This window comes from Oryctolagus cuniculus, chromosome 13 (assembly GCF_964237555.1).
Source record: "Oryctolagus cuniculus chromosome 13, mOryCun1.1, whole genome shotgun sequence".
Classification (NCBI taxonomy): domain Eukaryota; kingdom Metazoa; phylum Chordata; class Mammalia; order Lagomorpha; family Leporidae; genus Oryctolagus; species Oryctolagus cuniculus.
Window position 1 is genome coordinate 61270985 of NC_091444.1, and position 19024 is coordinate 61290008.

Here is a 19024-nt window from a genome sequence, read left to right on the forward strand (position 1 = left end):
ATTCCCCCTGGCTCAGTGATTCTCAACTTTGTCCTTCCAGGACTTGTGTACCTCACTCTCTGCAGTCCTGTCTCTCCTTGTCTACATCAACTCCCCCAGGTCTATAGGTTCCTTGAGGGCAGGATGTCTTGTTTTGTGTCCTCAGGTCCAGGACACATTTTAGAAACCCACTAGGCGGGGGGTGGGGGGGGTGGGGGGGTGGGCACCATGGGTCACTTGGTTAATCCTCCACTCGTGGTGCCGGCATCCCATATGGGTACCGGGTTCTAGTCCCAGTTTCTCTTCTTCCAGTCCAGCTCTCTGCTGTGGCCCGGGAGGGCAGTGGAGGATGGCCCAAGTGCTTTGGCCCTGCACCCACATGGGAGACGAGGAAGAAGCACCTGGCTCCTGGCTTTGGATCAGTGCAGTGCTGGCCATAGCAGCCATTTGGGGGGTGAACCAATGGAAGGAAGACCTTTCTCTCTGTCTCTCTATCACTAACTCTGCCTGTCAAAAAAAAAAAAAAAAAAAAAAAAAAAAAGAAAAGAAAAGAAAAAGAAAAAGAAAAAGAAAAGAAAAGAAACGAAACCTAGGTCCTCCGGTAACTGGTGACTGATGAATAGAACATGGAAGTTAAGAACTGTGTTGGAATCTACCTAACTGCACCAGCTAGAAATAGCAGTTGACATCAATCTTTAATTTTGTAGAACCCATTATTAAAGTTAAAAATCTTTCCTTATTTATAAGAAAAACATACAATTTTATAGGAAATCAAAGCAAACACAACTTACAAAGTATAGCACAAAGATAAAGACTCGTAGAGTGTCACAGAGACTCAGTGGTTCAGAAGCACTGCCCTCACTGGCTAAAGCTTCCAGGAAGCTTCTGAAGACATGCCTTAGAGGAAAACAGTCACTGGGCTGTCACGTGAAGCTGGAGAGCATGGTTCAGCTCAAGAATCATGAAAAGCTACCACTTCTATTTCTCAAAAGTTTGATCAACTCAATCATTTCGCTTTGCACACTCAACTGCTTTGATCGCTTCAACTGCAGAGCTGATTTCCAGGAGGCATCCGGAGCTAAGCACTGTCCCCAGATCTGGCGCCCCTGTAGCCATGAGAAGGAAAAGAACAGGCTCTTCTTCCAGTTGAGGTGGTGAGCACCCTTAGGTGCTGCGTCTTCCAGCTCTGAGGCTCCAGTAGGCCAAGCCATCTTGTCCATGATCACCTTTAAACTCAGGGGAAACAAGACTCACTTGCTCCCATCTGCTTACACCCAAGTGCACAGGGTTCACTTGGGGTCCGAATTCCCAAATAGGAAATCAGAGGCCAAATGAGACAGACCTTTCTCAGCCACTGCTTTGGCACGAGTTTAGATAGATGTGTTTCAGTTACAAGGAGAGAATAGTTTTCACATTATTAGGCCCAATGTGTCATTAAAGATGAAAGACATTTCACAAAACTGCTTCTGCGTGTGTAAGGAAAAAAGAAAAAAAAAAAAAAGGAAGCAGATGAGAGCCTGTGGTGTGGAGGGGAAGGCTGTGAGCACAGACAGGAAATCTGGTTTGAGAAACAAGTGACTCTAAAACAAGCAACACAAAGCAACACATGGACCCAAAGGACAGGGGAATGATAAAACAAGCAGGACAGAAGTAGAAAAAATATCATAAGGAGGGTTGTCTTGGCTCAAAACTAAATGAAACATCTAAAATGGAATAGAAAGAGGAAATATGCTAGATTTTACTTGTTGATATTGTACTTAAAAGACCAGATGTAGGCCGGCGCCGCGGCTCACTAGGCTAATCCTCCGCCTTGCGGCGCCGGCACACCGGGTTCTAGTCCCGGTCGGGGCGCCAGATTCTGTCCCAGTTGCCCCTCTTCCAGGCCAGCCCTCTGCTGTGGCCAGGGAGTGCAGTGGACGATGGCCCAGGTGCTTGGGCCCTGCACCCCATGGGAGACCAGCAAAAGCACCTGGCTCCTGGCTCCTACCATTGGATCAGCACGGTGCGCCGGCCGCAGCGCGCCGGCCGCGGCAGCCATTGGAGGGTGAACCAATGGCAAAGGAAGACCTTTCTCTCTGTCTCTCTCTCTCACTGTCCACTCTGCCTGTCAAAAAAAAAAAAAAAAAAAAAAAAAAAAAAAAAAAAAAAAGACCAGATGTGTGTATTAGATATTACCGAGGAAGGTGTAAGGCCAGTGCTTCAGCTCAGTGTTTGCCATGACTAAGGGAGATCAGATGCTAAATCAGGAGACCAAGTATCCACAAACCATTAGCCCTAACACTCTATGGTGGCAAAATCTGAATGTTTAAAAATAATTTCCAAGTTATGGAACTGTTATGTGACCTGACGGTTCACACACTTGGTCTGAATGACAGGGCAATGTAGAGATGGGAAAACCCAGGGGATCAGAACCCTATTCTCAATTATGCCAGCCTCATTCTGTCTTACTCACCAGTTGGTAGAACAGCTGCACTCTTCCTGTGTCTTAGCAGGCTACATGTGAGGTCTACAGCATGCAACCACTTGTTGGTTTAGCCAGCAACCAAACCAGAAAGGATGTGGACAGACCTTATTCTCCAGCAGAGGGCAGTGCCACATATAAATTACTAAAAAAGGGAGAAAAAGGTAAGCAATGTCTGTTGTCTATTGCCACATATTTTTTGTTATTGATATTTAGTGCACAAAACAGGTGTTCATATCGCTTATCTTTTGAGTATTGGTGGGAATTGTTAGTGCAATTTAAGACTTAACAATTTAGAAATGTATACTTTTTTTTGACAGGCAGAGTGGATAGTGAGAGAGAGACAGACAGAGAGAAAGGTCTTCCTTTTTGCCGTTGGTTCACCCTCCAATGGCCACCACAGCTGGCATGCTGCGGCCGGTGCACCGCGCTGACCCGAAGGCAGAAGCCAGGTGCTTCTCCTGGTCTCCCATGGGGTGCAGGGCCCAAGCACTTGGGACATCCTCCACTGCACTCCCTGGCCACAGCAGAGAGCTGGCCTGGAGGAGGGGCAACCGGGACAGAATCCAGCGCCCCGACCGGGACTAGAACCCGGTGTGCCAGCGCCGCTAGGTGGAGGATTAGCCTATTGAGCCGCGGCGCCGGCCTGAAACGTATACTTTTAATCTTCTTTCCTCTTCCTTCCTTCCTTTTTTTTTTTTTTTTTCCTTTTTTTTCAGATAAAGTTAGTGAGAGAGAGAGAGAGAGAGGGAGAGAGAAGGGTCTTCCTTCCATTGGTTCACCCCCCAAATGGCCGCTACGGCCAGCACTGCGCTGATCCGAAGCCAGGAGCCAGGTGCTTCTTCCTGGTCTCCCATGTGAGTGCTGGGCTCCAAGCACTTGGGCCATCCTCCACTGCCCTCCCGGGCCACAGCAGAGAGCTGGACTGGAAGAGGATCAGCCAGAACTAGAACCCGGTACCCATATGGGATGCCGGCACCGCGAGTGGAGGATTAACCAAGTGAGTCATGGCGCTGGCCCCAGAAATGTATACTTTTAAATATGGTGTGCTTTATTTCCATCTTCCTGTACCTGTGTGTGTGTGAATGCAGCTCTGTTTCTCCTTCCCTTTTGTGTGACACTCTGCTACTAGAACCACACAGAATGCACATCACATACAGCTTCATCAGGAAACGTTATAGACGGGAGTTTTGTTTAAGAGAGTATATCCGGAAACTTAACTAATGAGGTTTTATTTCCTAATAGCAAAGAGACTTTATCATAAGCAGTTTAGTTTTACAGTATGACCAACTTAGCATGGACCCTTTCATACAGAATTATGAGGAAAGCTCCTTGGTGTTACCTAACTTAACTTTTAACAACTCTTTGATCGATTAATTTTAAATAATTTCCTTCTATCCCACTTTCACTTTGGTAAAGTATCAACATGTTTAAACTATTACAGTACTTATTTACTATAATTTAAGTAAAATTATTTTGGTTTATGATAGAACTGACGTATCTGTATTTCAGTTGAGAATTACTGTTTGATATTTCTGTATGTGACACAGATAAAAGTCATCTGACATTTAGTCAAAGTCTAGAGTCTGACTGAACTTTAATTTTAAAGATCATTTGGTTAAATTTCTCTCTGTTTATATACTCAAAAGAATGAAAAATTCTCATAAGGTAAATGCCAATCAATACAGATGTCCATATATGTAAATAACTGTGTAGTCAGATTAATATGGCAAGTTTATATCAACTCTCCTATTTAAAAAATAAAAAATCCTTTTCTGTCCTGGTACTTCCCCATGCAAATATAACAGGAAAGAAAAAGTGATAGCAAGTGCTGGCGCTGTGGTGCACTAGGTTAATCCTCTGCCTGTGGCGTGAGCATCCCATATGGGCACCAGTTCTAGTCCCAGTTGCTCCTCTTCCAGTCCAGCTCTCTGCTGTGGCCCGGGAGTGCAGTGGAGGATGGCCCAAGTGCTTGGGCACTGCACCCGCATGGGAGACCAGGTTCTCCTGGCTTCAGATTGGCACAGCTCTGGCTGTTGCGGCCATTTAGGGAGTGAACCAATGGAAGGAAGACCTTTCTCTCTCCCTCTCTCTCTCCCTCTCTCTCTCTCCCTCTCTCTCTGTAACTCTACCTGTCAAATAAATAAGTAAAATCTTTAAAAAAAGAAAAAGAAGAAAGAAAAAGTGATAGTGGTGTTAAATAAGGTGGTGCAGGTGATTAGCAATCAGAACTCTGCGAATGCTGCCCATGGAGAGGAGTGGTTGGTTACCATGGTCAGTCTCATGGTTTTACTGCTATTCCTGAGTTAAAAGACCAAGGAGCCCATTAAACTCTGCCATTCTGATTTGTTTGAAAGTGGTGTCTTATTTGACACTTTAACTTTAAAGCTCTTAATTGGTTCTTTTTTTTCTTTCTTTTTTTTTTTTTTTCTCTTTGCAGCTATCAGAGCCCAGCCAGATCCATCCACAGAGCGCAGGCTGAGTGCTGCCAGCATCAATTTTTTTTTTTTTTTGACAGAGTTAGATACTGAGAAAGAGAGACAGAGAGAAAGGTCTTCCCTCCGTTGGTTCACCCCCTAAATGGCCGCCATGGCCAGAGCTACGCCAATCCAAAGCCAGGAGCCAGGTGCTTCCTCCTGGTCTCCCGGGCCACAGCAGAGAGCTGGACTGGAAGAGGAGCAGAACCCGGTGCCCATATGGGATGCCAGCGCCACAGGCGGAGGATTAGCCAAGTGAGCCATGGCGCCAGCCCGGTTCTTTTTTTTTTTAACTTTTATTTAATAAATATAAATTTTTAAAGTACAACTTTTGTATTACAGTGGCTTCCCCCCCCATAACCACCCTCCCACCTGCAACCATCCCACCTCCCACTCCCTCTCCCATCCCATTCTTCATCAAGATATTCAATTATCTTTATATACAGAAGATCAATTTAGTATATACTAAGTAAAGATTTCAACAGTTTGCACCCACACAGAAACACAAAGTATAAAGTATAGTATAAAGTATAGAGATCCTACATGGGCAGTAAGTGCACAGTGACTCCTGTTGTTGATTTAACAATTGACACTCTTATTTATGACGTCAGTAATCACCTGAGGCTCTTGTCATGAGCTGTCAAGGCTATGGAAGCCTCTTGAGTTCGCCAACTCCCTTAATTGGTTCTTTTAAAGAATATATTTATTTATTTATTTGAAAGTCAGAGAGTTAAGGAGAAGGTGACCCACAAAGAGAATCTTCCATCCACTGGCTTACTCTCCAGCTAGCTGCAACGACCAGAGTTGGACCAAGCAGAAGTGAGGGGCCAGGAGCTTCATTCAAGTTGGCAGGAGCTCAAGCACTTGGGCTATTCTTCACTGCTTTTCCCAGGCCATTAGTGGGGAGCTGGATCAGAAGTGGAGCAGGTGGGACACGAACCCGTGCCTATATGGGATGTGGGTGTTGCGGGCAGTGGCTTTACCCACTATGCCACAATCCCAGCACAATTGGTTTTATTTTTTATTCTAGCATTGGGCAACGCTTCATTCTTTAAAATAGAGTAAGTGCTTCTTTGCTTGACATTTTTGGTCAAACTTGAGAGGTAAGTTCCACCAACACTTAGGAATAATAGCTATGTTCAAGATGTGTATGATGGTATATTCAGTTTAAAGTCTATTTTGAGTCTGGAAGTTTGAGGTTGGAATTTTCGAAATAGGCCCCCACAGAAGCAGTCCAAAGAGGAACCACATTCCACCAGAGCCAGATCACCAAAGGCTTTTACTTCAGAAATGTGTGAAATTGAACTTAGGTTCACCAAACCCAACCACCACACATTATAGTGCTTCCCCAAGGAATTTTTCATCTCATGTTCCAGACTTTGAATATTTGGGAATACTTAGCAATAATCAGGAATATTTCAAAAATTTAAATGTTGCTGCTGTAGTCCCATACAAGGGATCTTGAAGGCCACCTCCTTGGCTGCTGTTCAAAACCACTCAGTGTGGCCTTGCGGTTTTGAACAGAGCAAGGCTTCTGCAGAGCTGGGACCTGGGCGAAGAGCAGAAGTGGCTGTGGGCAGCTGGTGGGGGAGGGGATGGGTGCTGCCTCAGTCCACCCTTCCTCAGGACGCCCTTTCTTCCTGCAGCTCCTTTTCCATTTGTCAGCCTGAGGTGGGGAGAGTCTAGGAATGTGGCCAACCTTGCCCTCCTCCCTCCACGGGAATGATGGCTGCAGGGAAAGAGGGTGGTCCCCCCACCTGCTCTTCCTTCTTTTCAGTTTGGGGAGGTCAGAGACCCAGAGGTAGGAGGAAGAAGGAGCAGGTGGAGGAAAGGGAACAAAACGGGGTTTTCCCTCCCTCCTTCCTCCCTCTCTTCGTCATCGCCTCCATGGTGGTCACAGATGGTGCTGCCCTGTGTTGTGCTGAGGTCACAAGTCTGCCTGGGTGGAGATGGGGGAAGGAAGGGAACTTCTGAAGGCACCTGGCCAGACAGCAGTCAGTAAGACTTCTGTCAGTCTGGTTCCCACTCCTTACATCCCAGGGGTGGCAGGGGAAAAAGGATGCTGGCCACTGGCCTGCAGGGGTCTGGCATCACACAACTGGCCAAATAGTCACAATTTGCATTGCTACATTTCCCTCAAACGTCAAACGCCTTCTAACATTTTCCTACAATAAATTCAAGGACAAGTGAGGGCAGGTTGTAGCTTAGTGAGAGTGTGATCTGTCCAATTAAGTTCCTAGAAGACGAGAACTCCCCCTGACAAGTTCTGCACAGTGCCTGGAACCTGACTGACGGTGCATGTTTAACAGTTGCCACCATGAACATCAATTTGCTTAAGAATCTACTCTTTAAAATCTACATTTTAATTTGGCTGTTGCTTTCAATACATCTGGCAATAAACTGCACCTTTATTGACACATCACCCAAGGAAGTTGAACTGGGTGTGATTAATGCCGAACCAGAAGTGATGTGTAAACCTCTATAGTAGATTTTGGTAGTTTAGAGTTTACATTTGGTGGTAAAGTTGGCTTCATGTATTAGCAAACAATTATAGTTTAGAAAATAACTTTCTTTTGAGCTAATTCTCATTGTTCTGTTGCAATCAGTGTGAGTCATCATTTCTCCTTATTTTAATCAAGGCCTTATACAGAATCTCCAACTGCCTTAATTTTCTAACAGCTAAAGTCAAATAGTATTTTATGGAATTATCAGCCAAATCAAGGCTTTGCTTCTCTCTTCCCTTTTCCTAAAAGAACCTAGAAAATTTTGTCTCTCTAATTGAAGTAACACCTTGACAGTAGGGACTCTATTTTAGAGCACCGAAACTCCATCTTGAGAAAGCGTCCCCCACCATGAGACTATGGTCTAAAACTTGAGACAGTAACAGTACATTGCATCCCACCTGGCAGAACATAGAAACTCCCTAGCATGATTGCTGAAACTTAAAACGGATAGGCTGCACCTGCATTAATGTTAAGATTGTAATTTGTTTATTGTCAAGAATGTAATTGATATTAGTTCGCATAGGCCTTAGGTCAGCTTGACCCTAGTAACCATGTATTCCCCTTCCCCTTGTGTTTTTGCCTTTATAAACCCTGTTGCTTTGAGTTTTGGGGTCGAGAGTTCTTTACGGCGTGAGCATGCTCTCCATTGCCGCAATGAAGGACTCCAAAGTTTATCAGTGTGTGGCACTCCTCTGTCAGCACTCGCTCAGGCACAACATAATAACAAACTCTCCTATCCCCACATTCTCTCTCCCCAGAAAACTATCAGATAAGAATATTAGATATTCTCTGAACAAATTTTTCTTTTGGTTTAAAATCCTTTAAAATTTGTATTTCAATGAATACCTTCCCTCCCAGTATCAACATTAAGACACCCCTATCCCAATCTTGGCAAGGCTGCTGGGTGTTGCTATAGAGTCCTGTAGTATCTGGGATAGTATGTGCTAGAAGCAGTGGGCCAGGTGATTTTTATTTATTGGTTAACTGGGTTTCAGGGTTGAAATACTTAAAGTTAACAATTAAATATAAAAAGGATGAGTGGCCGGCGCCGTGGCTCAATAGGCTAATCCTCCACCTTGCGGCGCCGGCACACCGGGTTCTAGTCCCGGTCGGGGCGCCGGATTCTGTCCCGGTTGCCCCTCTTCCAGGCCAGCTCTCTGCTATGGCCAGGGAGTGCAGTGGAGGATGGCCCAGGTGCTTGGGCCCTGCACCCCATGGGAGACCAGGAAAAGCACCTGGATCCTGGCTCCTGCCATCGGATCAGCGCGGTGCGCCGGCTGCAGCGGCGGCCATTGGAGGGTGAACCAACGGCAAAGGAAGACCTTTCTCTCTCTGTCTCTCTCTCTCACTGTCCACTCTGCCTATCAAAAATAAAAAAAATAAAAAAAAAATAAAAAAAAAATATAAAAAGGATGAGTAACAAAAGGGCATTTCAGGTACTCTGTCAAATACCATTCCCATGGCCCTTACTGACCTACTAACTCCTGAATCTGTCCTCTAAGAAACCATTGCCTTTTGTATTTCTTTTAAAGGTATTTGAGCAAATGATATTGTTGCTGCTTCATAGATTATAAGAGTTTTTTTGGGATAAAAAAAGTGGTACATACCATTCTGTATGGTAATGCCACATAACGCCAGCATCCTGTTGAATTTACCTAAATACTTTACAACAAAAAAGTAACAGGCCAACAAAATAGGTAACTTTTCTTTGTTTTCTTCAGTGGGAAAGCCATTGATCACTATGGACCTTATGTGTGATGATGAATATATGTTTGGAGCCATCAACAATCTCAGTTCCTGATGAAATCTTCAGCAGTATTTAAGGGAGACAATACTTTTATTTTCATCATCATATGAATCCATTTTGACTGTAGGCTTTGGCTGCTACAGGAACTTAAAAACTTCTTTCCCAACTCCAGATTCAAATATTAAATTAAAACAGATGTGCAAAAACCAAGAAACAAATATCCACCACCAAAACAAAATCTACCCCTCCACAAAATCACCAGCTTTGGGGAAAACTAATGTCCACAGTTTCATATCATTATTCTACACTCCAAAAAGGACAGATTCACATTCCTCTTTGACTTGTGGTTGTTTCAAAGTCCAGAGAGGCCAATGAAGGAAGAAGAGGGATCTAGAAGTGCCTGGAGTAGTCTCCACGCTCCCGCTTGGGCCATTCCTCTTCTACCCACCTGCGCAGAACCTTCTCCACGTCGGCCCTGTGGTAGAGCCTGCAGAGCTCCATCAGCTGGCCCACCGTCCTCTGACTATTCCGGAGCAAGAACTCCAAGGTGGGGCTCTGTGGCCTCTGTTCCAGGAAACACAATTCATCATAGGGCATGCCCCATTTGCTTGCAAAATTCCTCCAGTTTTTTACTGTTGGGTGACATGGATCCAGCTTTATCCTGATCACATCTAGTAAGTCCTGATCATTGAGCAAGTCACTTATGGTGGGAGCCCGAAGTGAGCAGGAGGAACAAGTACAGTTTTCATGACAGGGCTTGTCCTTGCTGACATCTGCAGGAAGAAACAATACAGCCCACATGTCAACAAGAGGCCTAATAAATGCATTCATTTCTGATGCCCTTGATTTTCCAGCCAAATTGTCAGTAATATGAGTCTAACAGCATAACCTTGTAGAGGAATCACTCAGAACAGACATATAATGTGTTATTCTTCATAGCTCAAAATGAGTTGCTTTGTAATAGGATTTTTTAAGGCCAGTTCTTCTTTTTTCTGTTGGTTCACCCTTCAGTGGCCGCTGCGGCCGGCGCACCGCGCTGATCCGAAGGCAGGAGCCAGGTGCTTCTCCTGGTCTCCCATGCGGGTGTAGGGCCGGAGCACCTGGGCCATCCTCCACTGCACTCCCGGGCCACAGCAGAGAGCTGGCCTGGAAGAGGAGCAACCGGGACAGAATCCAGCGCCCTGACCCAGACTAGAACCTGGTGTGCCGGCGCCGCAGGTGGAGGATTAGCCTAGTGAGCGGTGGCGCTGGCCAACTGTGTCTTACAGCATGCAATGGCTAGAATGAGGGCTTTGAGCAATAGAGCTCTAACAGGGCCTCCAAGGAAGGGAGCCGTCTCTGTGAGCAGATCACCAGATGTGCTCTAGATGGGGCCAGACTCTGTAGAGCCCACAAATAGCTCACAAAGGCATCCTCAACCCTTGCCCCTTCCAAGTTACCAGTCAGCTCTGATAGCTTTTATGTTGTTTATTTATTTTTACTAGAAAGGCAGAGCAACATTCACAAATACACACACACATAGAAACAGACAGGTATCTTCCATGCACTGGCTCACTCCCCGAATGCTTGCAACAGCCAGAGCTGGGCCAGGCCAAACCCAGGAGCCAGGAACTCCACCTGGGTCTTCCATATGAAAGGCAAGAACCTAAGAACTTGGGCCATCATCTTCTGCTTTCCTGGCACATTAGCAGGAAGCAGCGAAGCCAGGACTCAAAACGGCACTCTGCTATGTGACACAGGCATCCCAAGCAGGGGCTTAACTTACTGCATCACAACACTTACCTCCTGACAGCTTTTTAATACCAGACACAATGTGTTAGGGTGTAAAGGATTGTACAATTCTTTAAAAGGTCCTTAAAAAAAAAAAACCCAAAACTGGAATATCCATGCCATATGCATATTTGAAAAGGAGTGATAATTGATAGTGCCAGAAGACTTACTTTTAAAATTTATGGCCATGTTATCATCCCTATGCCTTTATCTGTGTTTTCTTCACCCATGGGCTCCCTTTGAAGTGGAGCCAACAGCCTGCGGTATGTGCAGTGAGATGAAACAGTTAGAGGACAGCAGCAGGCTTCTGAGCTGTGCCTCACCAGGGTGAGCACACTCCTTCCCGGGAGGGAGGGCAGCCTCTGACACCCAGTCATCTTTAGCCTCATTTTACTACTTGGAGGTATGTTAGTAGAAGGATGAAGTTAGTAGGTAAGAGGTGCTGGCAAGTCATTTAAAATACAGTATTATGCAGCATCTATACAACATGGTAAATTAAGCAGTTCAAATTCTGCAACCATGCTGAATCTCATGTATCTTCTAAATTTGGATTTTAAAAAATATTATTTATTTGAAAAGCAGAGAGGAAGAGAGGGAAAGAAGGAAGGGAGGAGAGAGGAAGGGGGAAAGAGAAAGAGAGAGAGAAAGAGAGAAGGCGGGGGAGGGAGAGATCTCCCATATACTACTGCACTTTCCAAATGCCCACTACAGTTAGGGCTGAGCCAGGCCAAATCAAGGAGCAGAGAACTCAGTCCAGGTTTTCCACATGAGGGAGAGGACCAAGTAAATTATCCATCACCTGATGCCTCCCAGGGTGTGCATTTGTAGGAAGGTGGAATCAGGAATGGAATGGGGCCTTGAACCAGGCACTCTGATATGGGATGTGAACTTTCCAACCAGTAGCTTAATCACTAGGCCAAATGCCTCCCCTTGATTTTGGATTTTAACAACCAAAGAGATCACTGGCTTGGAAAATTCCAGGGAAAGTTATGATGACCTTCATTATATATGACATTACATTGAGTCATGGCCTTTTCAGTTAAGGAAAATAAAGAATTTGGCCAGAGGCCAGCACAATGGGTTAAGCTGCTGCTTGTGATGCCAGCATCCAGTATGAGCACTGGTTAGAGTCCAGGCTGCTCCATTTCCAATCCAGCTCCTGGATAATGTACTTGGGATAGCAGCAGAGGATGCCCCAAGTACCTGGAACCCTGCCACCTACATGAGAGACCCAGATAGAGTTCCAGGCTCTTTGCTTTGGACTGGCCCAGGCCTGGCCACTGCAGCTATTTGGGGGTTTGAACCAGCAGATGGAAGATCTCTCTTTCTCTGTGTCTCGCTCTCTCTCTGTTAACTTTGCATTTCAAATAAATAAGTACATAAATCTTAAAAAAAAAAAAAGAATTTGACCAGAGGGAGTCACTTTGGTTATGCTAAATTTGGGAACCAGCAATTCTGAGGCTTGGATAAATGAAATGGTAACAAAGTAAGAGCTGTAAAAATTGTGTTCATCCTCTTTGACTTATAAATGTGACTTATGGGAGTCTAACCTAAAGAGATAACCCAGAATATATATCTATGTGACCACTTTTAGTGCAGCATTATTTATATTATCATTTTAAAAATCAGATGTTGGGGCTGGCACTGTGGCATAGCAGGTAAAGCCACCACTGCCTACAGTGCTGGCATCCTATATGGGCACTGGTTTGAGTCCCAGCTGCTCCACTTCTAATTCAGCTCTCTGCTATGGCCTGGGAAAGCAGTAGAGGATGGCCCAAGTCACTGGGCCCCTGCACCTGCACAGGAGACCCAGAAGAAGCTCTTGGATCCTGGCTTCAGATCAGGCCAGCATGGGCCTTTGAGGCCACTTGGGGAGTGAACCAGTGGATGGAAGACCTCTCTCTCTCTACCTCTGCCTTTCAAACAAATAAATAAATCTTTAAAAAATTAGATGTCTAGAATAAGGAGACTAGTAAAATAAATTAGTATATTACTTCATGAAATATTAGACTACAGAGCAGCCTAGAAAATGGCTATACGTGAAAAATATAAGATATAAAGATTATATGTATTCTGTGGTTAGAACTATGTGAAAACTCAGGTTGATTTTACCATGGAATGAAATGTGCAAAAATAATAACTATTGTGTTAACAATCTCTGTGCCAAGCTATGGTCACACCTTTGAGAGTCTCCTTGCCTCCCCCTATGATTTGCATCACTAAATAATCTTCTTTCTTTCTTCTCATCTCAGCTATCCATCTTTACTGATTCTCTCCCCTTTGTCTGCCAATATGTACACCTGTCCTCTATCCTAAAAAATAAGAACAACTGTAAACTACCTTCCTTTAGTTTAATAACATGCAGAAGCCATTTTATCTTTTTCTTCTTTTATTCACTATTTTTTAAATTTTTTTTTCATTTTTTAAATTTTTTATTTTATTTTTTTGACAGGCAGAGTGGACAGTGAGAGAGAGAGACAGAGAGAAAGGTCTTCCTTTTCTGTTGGTTCACCCTCAATGGCTGCTGTGGCCGGCGCACCGCGCTGATCTGAAGCCAGGAGCCAGGTGCTTCTCCTGCAGGAACCAAGCACTTGGGCCATCCTCCACTGCACTCCCGGGCCACAGCAGAGAGCTGGACAGGAAGAGGAGTGTCCGGGACAGAATCCAGTGCCCCGACCAGGACTAGAACCCGGTGTGCCGGCGCCGCAGGCGGAGGATTAGCCTAGTGAGCCGTGGCGCCAGCCTCTTTTATTCACTATTAAACTTCTAGAATGAGAATTCAAAACCTGCTGCCTCCAATGCTCCACCACATTCTTCTTCAGCATCTTCTTTGCCTTTGAGCAACATCTGACCCTGCCTAGTTCCCACCAAACCTTATGGAGACTGGACCTGGTTCCCTATACCCCAAATACTTGCCTGAGTCCAGTTATGACTGAGCAGAAAAATCCACAACAGGGAAGCAGATCCCCACCTGCCTTAGCAGACCACCTGGACTCCTGTTGCTGCTAATATTACCCCAGGATCTGGCTGCCTCTGGAGCCAGTCCAAGACTTCTCTGCCCCTTTGGATACTGAATACTACACTGCAAGCTACGTCCTCCCTGAGGGTTTCTTCTAATAGCCAAGCACTTTCAGGTCTTGGCCTCGTCTATGCCCTTGTCTGCTTGGTGTGCTGAGATCCCAGCCCTGTCTCATAGCCACGTCCTTGGGAGTGAAAGGGAGTGCTGTAGTTCTGTTCTTGGCCTTCAGGTTTCCCCTTCCACATTTTCTCCATTTGGTGATCTCCTTCACTCCAACAACTCTCTATATGATTCTTCCACTTAGAATGCAGGGGCCTTTCTTTTTGCCTGTGCAGGACTTGGCACAGCCCTTGTCACACAGTAAATGCTTTATCAATGTTTACTGAATGAATAAATGAATGCATGAGTGAATAAATAAATCATTAGCCCATCAGCTCTTCTGGGCTCCATAACTATTGGAAGCTCCTCTTTTTAAAAGATTTAATTAATCTAGTTGAGGCAGAGAGACATATATGCAGAGAGATAGAGGGAGAAAGAATTAGACAGACAGATATAGTTCCCAATCACTGTTGCTGCTGGGCTGGATCAATGCGAGCCAGAAACTCAATCAAGAGCTTCCCTGTGGGAGGCAGGAACACAATTACCTGAACCATTACTGCTTCCTCTCTGGCTCTGCATCAGTAGGAAACTGTAATTAGGAGCCAGAGGTGGGACTGAACGCAGGCACTCTTGATATGGGACACTGACCTCTTAACTGGCTAGGCCAAACAGCTACCCTGGAAGCTCCTCTTTTTGTCCCAATGATATATCCAACTCAATTAATCAATACAGTACTTAAAATGTCTCCCCCTATGCACCAAAAATACCTGGATTCCCCTATTTACAAGTATAGTTCCCTGGAGTCCTTAAAGGCTTTTTCAATGGATCTGTCCAGTTCACACCTCACCTTCTACTCTAAGTTCTCTTTGCTCTTCTTCTGTCTTATTTCCCATTCCTTCCTTGAATATAACCTGAGCTCCAGCCAAACTGAACCTCTCAATTCCCCAAATTTTCTTTTCAAAAAAGAGGAATTAAATTTAGGAAACACTAACTAATCTCAGGATAGCAAATGTGGCAAATATATATAATTATGGATTTTGGATAAACTATCAGGGTGATGATGCAATGCAGGCCTTGCAATGGGATTTTTGACTGTATCTTTCATCATCTCACTTGCTATAGGATGATTAGGCCAAAAGTCTAAGGCTACTGATGATCACTTTTCAGAAACAGAGGCTGGGCCAGTTCACATCACCAGTGTCATCACCTGCATCCTATATCAAGTGCCTGGGTTCAAGTCCTGCCTCCAGTTCTGACCCAGCTTCCTGCAAATGCACACCCTGAGAGGCAGCAGATGATCGTCTGTCATTGGGAGGCCTGGATTGTGTTCCTAGCTCCTGGTTTCAGCCTGGCTTGGCCCAGCTGTTGTGGGCACTCTAGGAGTGAATCAACAAATGGGAGCTCTCTCTCTAAATAATAATAATAATGTTAAATATATACATTAAATGCCATAGAAAAACAAAGTAGGATTTAAACCTCTAAGTCCAGAATTATATGTAATGGTATCTTGAAGGTCTCTTTCTAGTTTGACCTTTGAAAATCCATTTTCATTTAATCTCAAAAAGAATAATAAAAACATCAGTAAAGTTCCTTTAAACCTAGAATGTGAGAAGCTCTTACTTCTTTGAACACTTACACTGACCATTATCAGCTTATTTTAAAATAAATGAGGTGCTAACCTATGTACTGATGTTTTCTTTTTGGTGTTTTCAACTACACCAATGACAAAGCATTTACTGAACTGTAATCTACATGAACTGCCAACGCAGTGAATCTGAAACTGCCTTTTAAAATCACAAAGTATAATTAGCTCCCTGTAGGGCCTGAACAGGGGAAACAAGTCCCTCCCCGCCCCTCCCCCCGTCAAATACATTTAAACACCTATCATGTAATAGTGTACATGAAAGGATAGACTGGATGATGCCTTGGGGAAGGAAGAGACAGACTTAGGACCAAAGAAGTCTTCATCAGAAACAGGGGAAATAAAACTCTTATTTGATGTCTCTCAAATGCTATGTAGTAAAAATCCTTAAAATTATTTTCTAAATGAACAAATGGATAAGAACAGTTCTTTCTCCTGTATCTACGAGATAGATTTGCTATTGTTAGTTATTTAATGAATTTCAGAAACTATAGAAGGAATTTATAGTAAAAGTAAAAGAATATAGCTTGTATCAAGTGGCAGTAAATAAGTATTGGTAGAAAACTGTACAGAACTGATCTTAAAATACAAAATGGGGGTCAATTGTAGGTTGGGGGAGGAAACGAGAGGGTTACTAAGAAAAGGTTAATGCTCTATAAAAAGTCACATAGAGGGGCCAGCACTGTGGTGCAGTGAGTTAAGCTGCAATCTTGCAGTGCCGGAATTCCATATGAGCTCCGTTTCAAGTCCCGGCTGCTCCACACCTGATCCAGCTCCCTGATAATGCACCTGGGAAAGGAGTAAAAGATGGGCCAAGTCCTTGGGCCCCTGTACCCATGTGGGAGACTTGGAAGAAGCTCCTGGCTCCTGACTTTGGATAGGCCCAGCTCCAGCCATTGCAGCCATTTGGGGAGTGAACCAGAAAATGGAAGAACTCTCTTGTCTCTCCTTCTCACTCTGTTAACTCTGTCTTTCAAATAAATAAATTTAAAAAAATTTTTTTAAAGTCACATAGATTCTCCACTAATTAGGGTGATCATTAGGCAAATTTGGTTTTTGTCCCATGCTGTTTCCACTGATAGAAAGCAAGGATGAAACACACTGTTAATTTAGGGAGACTTCTTATTTTAGAGGCCAAAACTCTGAAAGATGTGTTTTCTCTAAGTCTTGCCTGAGGATTGGCTCAAACTAAGGAAGCATTTGTCAAGAGAGGAAGGGCTGGGCTTCTCATCCTCATAGTCACTGTGGTTTATGCACTGCCTAATTTATTTTGACAGCCCTGCAGAGTCCTTGACAGGCATAATCCTGTATCATCCTGAGGCTGGATCTGTATTGGATTCACCAATATCAGTGCTCCAACTTCCTCGAGACTTGATTTCTCAGGGCCTTTAACATCTATACCCTTGGGATTCCTTATCTGTAAAACAGTGACGGTCATAATTCCCGTGTCTTGTGATTAAATGAGATAAATGATGAGAAAGCATTTTTAGTCAAGTTTTATGCAAATATTATTTAAAACAATGTGGGGCTCTATTTTTTTTTTAAGGACCTTGGAGAAAAGAGGCTATCCTAGTCTTCCAGCTTACCTCCTCTACGGCTCCAAGTGCCTATACCTGTCCCCAGAACACTAGGCGTGGTCCTGCCTCAGAGCCTGACTTCCCGAGTTCCTCTTTCGGGAGCCTCCTCCCTCAGATCTCCAAGTACCTGGCTCTTTTGCACTGTTCAGGGCTGATGCCTCTTCTTTTTTTTTTTTTTTTTTTTATATATATCATCTTTTTTTAATGTATTTTTTTTTTTTTTGACAGGCAGAGTGGACAGTGAGAGAGAGAGAGACAGAGAGAAAGGTCTTCCTTTGCCGTTGGTTCATCCTCCAATGGCCGCCACAGACGACGCGCTGCGGCTGGCACACCGCGCTGATCCGATGGCAGGAGCCAGGTACTTCTCCTGGTCGGTTCAGGGCTGATGCCTCTTCTAAGCTAAGTTAATGCCCTCCCTTTGCCAGGCATAATTCCAGTACTCTTGTTTACTTTCCTCAAGGACTCCGTCCCCCCACCCCCAAGAAATTATCGATACATTTTGTGTAAGCTGTCTCTCAACTAGAACAGGAGGTCCAGGAAGAAAAGTATTTTGATACTTAATGTCATGACCACATGCCAAGCACAAAGCAAGTGCTCAATAGATATCTAGGGAATAAATCAAATGAATGAAGAGTGTGGCATAGTCAAAATAGTCAAAAAGTCAAATATAGTTAAAAAAAAATTAGTCAATTCAGAAAACTGAGCTGCCATGAAAAGCTATCTAGAAATTTTCAAACCAATTGCCACTTTTTTTTTTTTTTTTTTTTTTTTTTTTTTTTTTTTTTTTTACTGCTAACTGAGCATATCCATAGCAGAAAGATTACTGGTTGCTAGGGAGAACAAGACTATGTATCACAGAGATTAACAGAATGACCCTTAAGATGGCTAATGCCATGCAGATGTGAGACTTGAACTGGTTACTGAGCCTGCTAAGCCCGCATCTTGCTGGAGCGCTGAACAGGGATAATGACACCCATCTCACTTGGTGGTTGTGAGGATTACAGGAGATAATCCGCTAAAGCCCTGTCTTAGCATATGGGGAGCACGTGGCAATGAATAGCCGTGGGTGATGGATAATAGCCCACAGCCCTTTGAAACACAGTTGGTTCTCACTTGGACCGCAGGAAGGAACACCCTCTCCGCAAGGGAAATTTACAAAATCTAGAAGTCGGGTCCCACCCATCAAGATCCTTAATTTAGTCTGGGGTGCAAGCGGAACACAGGACTTTTTTAAGCCCCTCTGGAATTTCTAATGTGCAGCCAGGGTTGAAAACCACTGCCTTCAAGACATCTCCAGGAGAGCAAGTACTTAGTCAGGAGGGCCTGCCAAAATCAGATTTGGAATCAGAGCCACTTCTCTTTGAGAGATGCCATGTCTGTGGGGTGATTAGGAAGCCTCAGACACATGATGTTTCCCCAGACTCAAAAGCAGATGAATGAACTTTCCTATGCAGCTCCTCCCCTTCATCCTTTCTTGCACATCTTACATTATACTTTCGAGATGGGTTCAGGAAGCAAGCACATTCACTGTTAAGAGACAGCTAACATCCAATGGTGCCATTTCCAACTCTTATGCTTCGGGCTGGCAGGTTATAAAATACTCGTCAATTAACAGTTAATTGTGAATTGGAACAAGATCCAGAATTCACAAAGGTCATGATTAGTTGAGCCTAGAAAAGGCTCCAGTCAGGATGTTGGCAGTGGATCACAGATTGAATTAATGTCTCTCCCTGCAGGGGAGGTGCCCTT

General features: G+C 44.3%; 1 protein-coding gene and 1 long non-coding RNA gene across 6 annotated transcripts in view; one reads left to right on the top strand and one right to left on the bottom strand.

Annotated features, from left to right (window-relative positions):
- Positions 1–19024, top strand: part of LOC103350914 (uncharacterized) — an 80985-nt gene that overhangs the window by 30104 nt on the left and 31857 nt on the right. The gene's annotated exons all lie outside the window — the stretch shown is intronic.
- EDARADD (EDAR associated via death domain) overlaps positions 9240–19024 on the bottom strand; it is a 171871-nt gene continuing 162086 nt past the window's right edge. For all 4 annotated transcript variants that reach the window (XM_051820772.2, XM_017347712.3, XM_070055578.1 and 1 more), the window contains one exon: positions 9240–9941. In XM_051820772.2, coding sequence (XP_051676732.1) covers positions 9559–9941 — 383 coding nt within the window. In that variant the 3' untranslated portion in view covers positions 9240–9558. The remainder of the gene's footprint in view (positions 9942–19024) is intronic.